The sequence below is a fragment of the Mizuhopecten yessoensis genome, unplaced genomic scaffold (assembly GCF_002113885.1).
Source record: "Mizuhopecten yessoensis strain PY_sf001 unplaced genomic scaffold, ASM211388v2 scaffold10821, whole genome shotgun sequence".
Classification (NCBI taxonomy): domain Eukaryota; kingdom Metazoa; phylum Mollusca; class Bivalvia; order Pectinida; family Pectinidae; genus Mizuhopecten; species Mizuhopecten yessoensis.
This window is the reverse complement of record NW_018408738.1, coordinates 1,645,619-1,653,633: the sequence shown is the minus strand read 5'-3', so window position 1 is coordinate 1,653,633 and position 8,015 is coordinate 1,645,619. Positions and strand designations below refer to the sequence as shown.

General features: G+C 34.1%; 1 protein-coding gene across 1 annotated transcript in view; it reads left to right on the top strand.

Annotated features, from left to right (window-relative positions):
- LOC110462669 overlaps positions 1 to 6,934 on the top strand; it is a 31,887-nt gene extending 24,953 nt beyond the window's left edge. Inside the window, exons 10-11 of the mRNA XM_021516749.1 lie at positions 1,387 to 1,508; positions 2,506 to 6,934. Of these exons, the coding sequence (XP_021372424.1) occupies positions 1,387 to 1,508; positions 2,506 to 2,652 (269 nt within the window). The 3' untranslated portion in view covers positions 2,653 to 6,934. The remainder of the gene's footprint in view (positions 1 to 1,386; positions 1,509 to 2,505) is intronic.
- Positions 6,935 to 8,015: the final 1,081 nt, after the last annotated feature.

Genomic DNA, 8,015 nt, shown 5'->3' with positions numbered 1-8,015 from the left:
TCTAGATATATACAGACAGAAGGTTTCCAGGTATGACAATAATGGACTGTTCTAGATATATACAGACAGAAGGTTCCCAGGTATGACAATAATGGACTGTTCTAGATATGTACAGACAGAGGGTTTCCAGGTATGACAATAATGGACTGTTCTAGATATATACAGACAGAAGGTTCCAAGGTATGACAATAATAGACAGTTCTAGATATGACAATAATGGAGTGTTCTAGATATATACAGACAAAGGTTCCCAGGTATGACAATAAAATGAACTGTTGATGATATAAAGACAGACAGTTACCAGGTACGTATGATAAAATACTTTTCTAGATAGATACAGACTTAAGGTTCCCAAATACAGACTGAAGGTTTCCAGGTATGATAATAATTAACTGTTTCAGATATATACAGACAGTAAAGGTTCTAAGTTGTGACAATCATTACTGTTCTAAATATACAGTTTAGGAAATATATATATATATTCAGCAAAATAAGAAAGGTAAATACTCTTTTAGCTGAGATTGGTTTGGTTTGGTTTAATTTTGTTTAATGTCCTATTAATAGCTATGGTCATTTAAGGATGTGCCTCCATGTGTGTGGTGTATGCGTGCTAATGCGTGTGTGTATGCAGGAGACAGGGTATGTTGGTGTGCTTGCTTCCTTGTGATAGTGCAGATTTGATGCAGACTTTATAGAGCCATCTCACTGAAATACCTTTTGGTTATTAAAAAAAATCATTTATAGTAAAGAGTTGACACCGGACGCTGGATGGATGATGGACAGACGAGGGATGCCGCGCCATGGCATTTAGTAAAGAATAAAGAAGTGAGCTAAAAAGCATTGTTCCGTTGATTTAACATCAAACAACGATGTGTTCGGACCCATGCAATTAAAGATAGTTAGTTACTGGATTTTTAAAAGCCAATCACCATGGAAAAACAATTGAGGAGCTCTAGGGCCACAACAGACTTTCAGCATTGTATGATTTTAATGAGTCGACTGTTAGTTGGTAGGATCTTCACTCCAGAATCTTTCTGCTACAGATTTATTTTTATTTTCACCGATGTAGAGGTGGTATGCAGGGGAAAGTGTTAACCTTTCTGTTTTTGCTCAGTATATATTTTGACAAACATGTTCGTTACAGCATGAATATTGTCACTACCATGCATGTGCTACCTGTTACAGCTATAGAAAGTCACATGTAATTCAACAGCTATGGATTGATTGCTGGTGCTATCACATGTAATGTAACATTTAGTATTGCCACTGATGCTGTCGCATGCATGTACTGAAATAACAGAACAGCCGTTCCTGTGATCTTTCTATTTGCTGTTGGTGAATGTTCATGCATGACTAATTGTGCTTTGTTTTTATATGTTATTACAGAAAACCCCTATGCAAAAGTTGTAGTGTTTTATAAAAATACTACCATTTATCTGGATCATTTTGAGAGGAGACAGGGATTACATTTGCAAAACCTTCCTGATAATGCCAAATTCCGGAATCAGGTATGAAAATAAAGGCTCCGGAAAATCTCTGTCAATCAATGTTACAGCTACTGTTGGTTTCACATACTTTGTGGAAAACTGTTAAGGTCATTTCTAAATGAGCAGTCAAACTAATTTTGCATACCACAAATAATTCATGTTTGCATGTCATTACAGAAAGTATGAAGTAGAAATGAAAATACCATATACAACAATCCTATCCTAACGTTTCCACTAGACTTAATTTAACTGTGTACTGGTAAACTATTGCCGCAGTTTGACTTCTGCTTTTTCACCCTTGTCAATATATGAGGGTGAATTTATCATGACAGCGAATATAAAACATATACCTTATATATATATATAGTCCATACATGTGAAGGGCATGCAAAGTAAGACTGGGCGAATGCAGATTTTACCAGTAAAGGGCAAATATATTTGAAGGGGTGACAGTGGAAACATTATACAGTATCAGCTTATTTCTGTATGGGGATATTCTGAACACATATATGCTGTTTATTTTGATGAAAAAGAGGTTCCTCAAGGAACACAACTTAATGCACCTCAAAGTGTACAATTTTGAGTCCTGGAGGTTTCAGCCATACATAATAAACATATAATTAACAGCTATAAAGCTTTAGTATTTCCAAAGTCACAGATTATACCTAGAGTATAATTAACAGTTATAAAGCTGTCGTATTTCCAAAGTCACAGATTATACCTAGAGTATAATTAACAGTTATAAAGCTGTCGTATTTCCAAAGTCACAGATTATACCTAGAGTATAATTAACAGTTATAAAGCTGTCGTATTTCCAAAGTCACAGATTATACCTAGAGTATAATTAACAGTTATAAAGCTGTCGTATTTCCAAAGTCACAGATTATACCTAGAGTATAATTAACAGTATATGAAGCTTTCGTATTTCCCAAGTCACAGATTTAAGTGCATAAGGATGTAATCCTCTGAGGGGAAGATGGATTTATTTTTGTTACCGTGTTTGGTTTTAACTTTTCAGTTGGAGCTTCATGTCCCGAACTTCGAGGACGGCTGCAGCTACAACCTTTCATGCCACACGAGGGATAGAGTCAGTGGAGAGTTGGTTCTGATGAACGTGGGAACTATATACCAGGATACCTATGTGTACCTGACAATTAACATGTAGTCACTCCTCATAGACAGCTAGTATGGACCAGAGAAAACAGACCCAGTCCTCATAGACAGCTAGTATGGCGGAGAGAAAACAGACCCAGTCCTCATAGACAGCTAGTATGGACAACCAGTATGGCCGAGAGAAAACAGACCTAGTCCTCATAGACAACCAGTATGGCCGAGAGAAAACAGACCCAGTCATCATAGACAGCTAGTACGGACAACCAGTATGGCTGAGAGAAAACAGACCCAGTCCTCATAGACAGCTAGTACGGACAACCAGTATGGCCGAGAGAAAACAGACCCAGTCCTCATAGACGGCTTGTATGGACAACCAGTTTATAATGGAGACCAAGTATGGACCAGGGAAAATAGACGCAAACAGAGCAATATATTTTATTTTCAAAACAGTGGGACCCAATTTTTATATAGGTAGATATAACATATTTCCCATGTACCAATTTTTTACTTTTTTAACTAAGCAAAAAAATATAATTGTTTATTATGATATGGGCAAAGGTTGTACCGTGCATATTATAATATTGTTTTTCTGCAGTGAATAGATTTTTAAAACCATGATTTCTTGAAGATATATTGCAAGAATCTATTCCTCAATCCTGATTTATATTTAGCAAGCATACTATCTTTTAGTTTTTAACACTTACATCCTATTTTACTAGATGTTCTTTAATTATATAACTCACTTTATTTTATATTCCTTTAAATAATGATCTGGGGTTTCTCATTGGATACAAAAGTGAGATTTTCCTTTATACCTGTGGTTGTGTTAACCTCATAGCATACTAAAGATATGTTGGGGGCATTACATTGTGCATAATGACATCAACAGTACATGATGTTTTAACATGGCACACACACAATCATATATAACCCTGTTGTGAGCTTATGTTCACATATATATGCAAATTGGTATGATTGGTTAAATAATCGTATGTATAGTATTCAAATTTTTATCAGCAATATTACACAAAATATCCAATATTATTACAATGCATTTTACAATCTATGCAGTGAAACAATGTATGTATGTAAAATTGTCAAAAATGTGCTTGCATCTATACATCTCTCTGGTACCAGTACAGGGACCAGAACAGGGTTCAGAACATGTACAGGGACCAGAACATGTACAGGTACCAGAACAGGTACCAGAACAGGGACCAGAACATGTACAGGTACCAGAACAGGGTACCCGGACCAGAACATGTACAGGTACCAGAACAGGGACCAGAACATGTACAGGTACCAGAACAGGGACCAGAACAGGGACCAGAAAATGTGACTGAAGGTTTGAATTACAAAAGACATAAACAATAAATTTCCCAAAAAATAGTGATAAAATCCTTCAGGCCGGCCAAAGATTCTACAACGTATAAGTATCCTATTAGACCTTTCCTCACCAGTCAATCTTCAATGTGGATGGGTCAGCCTGTTTATAATAGTATCGGTGTTGATCACTAATTGTAAAAGAGTTGATTAATTAACATTTAACACTATCGCATATAAGGTGTGCTTGCCACAAATCATGTTACCGAAATATATGATAGAAGTGTGGTTGGCTTGGAAATTGTTAGCTTAAAAAGTTATATAATCTGCAAATCTATCTCTGTGCCATAGTTTGATATATATCTGTGCCTATAAGATCAATTCATGTGCCATATAGATTATTCATTCTATAAGATCACCAATTAATGTGCCATATAGATTATTTAACATATAAGATCACCAATTAAAGTGCCATATAGATTATTCAACCTATAAGATCACCAATTAAAGTGACATATATATTATTTAACCTATAAGATAATGAATTAAAGTGAAATATAGATTCTTTAACCTATAAGATCACCACCTAATGTGCCAAATGGATTATATAACCTATACTATAAGATCACCAACTAATGTACCATATAGCATATTAAACATTCATTATCCCACTTTCCTCCAAAATTATCTTTAATTTTGAAATGTTAAGTAAGTTCCTCACTACCCATGTTACTTTATCATTTATGTTAGCGTCACAATCATAACATTGACTTTGTCAGGATGCTCTAGGATATAGTTTTTTCAGATTTTTCCAAATTAGTTGATGACAAAAGTTAATAACAATGTTATTTTTTTGTATAAAAAGTGCCGTGCAAGTCATTTAATACTTGTCTGCTATATACAAAGTGCTGTGTTAGACATGAGCTAACTTGTACCTGCGGTATCAACTGGCACATCATCAATAGTTCATCAAACACAATACTGACCAGCTATTTATAAATGATAGTGCATCACAAAATGATGACAATTTATTTTTCTTAATTAATGAACAGGTTGATAGAATGTTTTAATTGATGGAATATTTGTGATGTTGACTAAATTAAGCTCAGACAATTATCAACTGACTGCCTTACATGTCAACATAAAAACGGAGACTTTGAATTTTCTGTGAGTTTAGACATTGGCTCAGATTGGTTGGTTTATCTGAATTTATTTATATTTTTAATTTTTGAAACTAAAAATGGGGTGTACAGTTCCTACACTATAACTTTGTTTGTGATAACTTTGTTTGTGATACTTTATACCTTTATTTAAGAAGAGATACAATATGATTTGGTCACACTTACTGAATTAAGTGAAAATGTGAATACTGATATGTGACTTTTAAATAGAAAATGTTTTGTTGTAAATGTAGTAGATTAACTACGACAGATGACATCAGTGATGTATTCAGAATTCTTTGTTTAGTTTAGCTTATTATTGGTTGTTATTCATTTTTAACAAAATTAAAAGGTGAATGATTTCTAGATTACTGGTTGTTTAGCGGTTTTTAAAATTACTTCTATCTAGATGATAGGTTGTTAGCATTTTTTTTTTAAATTAATGCAATCTAGATGTTTGTTTGTATTAATCCAGATGGCTGGACATTAGTTAAATATGGTTGATTTATCTGGAATATTTACTGCAACACTTTATTCTTGCATCATGATATAGTTACTAATGGTGCAATAATGAAAAGTCTGGAACAACTAACTTTTGTTTCAATAGCAGCATTGTTATATAAGCTCTACATAGACTAAAAGGTTCGATACAATTCACACAGGTTGTCATTAGGGTACACAGTAATAATCTCTACAGAGCTTAGGTTTAATATAATGTTTACAGGTTGTCATTAAGGTAATCATGCTTAGGAATGGGCCGGATTTGTAAAATAAGAATCAACAATTGACTTTCCGATCACAAAATATTCCACAACATGGTCCAAATCAAAATTATTATGTAACATATTTGTTGTAAGTTATCTCCCCTTTGACTGTACAACTGATGTACAATATTTTTATATATTTATCAAATTCCTCATAAAAGGAGATTGTTTGCTGCTTTTTTATGTCTTCACAATAGCAAAGGTCACATGACATGGGTTCACAGATGATTAGGCCCATCATGGAACTCTTCAATGTGCAATCTCATTTAGATATCATGTATACAGACACAGAGTTGTGACCCATTATATAAACAGATTAACTGTGCTTCGTGACATAGGAGTTACCGATAGATGCTAGAAGAAATAGATACATGTAGCTGTGTTAGAAACATTTTAACGTACAAAACATACTTTTAGAAGGATGTAATACCTAAAACCATTAATTGTGACTTATGAAAAGTACCATTTGTTAAAAGATTTGAGTATGCATACTTTATTATCTCCCTTGCACTGCTGGAAGTAAGGTTTCTGAAATTGGGAAATGATTTGACTTACTATAAGGCTTGTAATGCATTGGAAATGCTAAGTAATACTACAGGCAAACTAAATATGCATGCTGTAGGTGTAGGGGACAAAATTTATATAATTTGTTTGCCTTTAAGTGGATTAATAATCATTGGAAAAATTACCCTTTCACAACTTCAACTTTTCTAAATGATGAAATTGGGAAAATGAATTCCTCAACAGTTTTGGAACATGTCAGTCAAAGATTTATGATGTTTTATTACAGACATGTTATTCGAATGATATCATAAACTTAAAGTTTTACATTCAATTCTTTAAATTTATAGTTTCTTTTGTGCATTACTTACCCATTTATTAGTATTTTGCTTAATAAAGTCTGTTTAGTGGCAGACTGGATTGTGTTTATGTAGATATAAAACCTATATGTATTGTTATCTGCTGTGTTTATGTAGATCGAAAACCAATATGTTTTGTTAACTGCTGTGGAAAGAATATGCACTGTTACACACTCTTAGAGTGTATCGTATATTTTATGCTTTGATTAAAAACAGTAAAATCAAAACTTTATTTGTTGTGTTTATAATTTAGTGACCTGACCCACTTTGTTTATACTATGACAACTGACTAAAACAATCTCTCACTGACTGACTATAATACATTCTCTCACACCTGTGTGATGTAAACACTGACTGACTATAATACAATCTCTCACTCCTGTGTGATGCAAACACTGACTATAATACAATTTCTCACTCCTGTGTGATGTAGACACTGACTGACTAATTAATACAATCTTTCACACCTGTGTGATGTAAACACTGACTGACTATAATACAATCTCTCACCCCTGTGTGATGTAAACACTGAATGACGATAATACAATCTCTCACTCCTGTCTGATGTAAACACTGACTATAATACAATTTCTCACTCCTGTGTGCTGTAGACACTGACTGACTAATGAATACAATCTTTCACACCTGTGTGATGTAAACACTGACTATAATACAATATCTCACTCCTGTGTGATGCAAACACTGACTATAATACAATCTCTCACACCTGTGTGATGTAAACACTGACTGACTATAATACAATCTCTCACACCTGTGTGATGAAAACACTGACTGACTATAATACAATCTCTAGCGCCTGTGTGATGTAAACACTGACTGAGTATAATACAATCTCTCACACCTGTGTGATGTAAACACTGAATGACTATAATACAATCTCTCACTCCTGTGTGATGTAAACACTGAACGACTATAATACAATCTCTCACTCCTGTGTGATGTAAACACTGACTGACTATAATACATCTCTCACTCCTGTGTGATGTAAACACTGAACGACTATAATACAAACTCTCACTCCTGTGTGATGTAAACACTGAATGACTATTATACAATCTCTCACACCTGTGTGATGTAAACACCGACTATAATACAATCTCTCACACCTGTGTGAGGTAAACACTGACTATAATACAATATCTCACTCCTGTGTGATGCAAACACAGACTATAATACAATCTCTCACACCTGTGGGATGTAAACACTGACTATAATACAATCTCTCACCCCTGTGTGATGTAAACACTGACTGACTATGATACAATCTCTCACACCTGTGTGATGCAA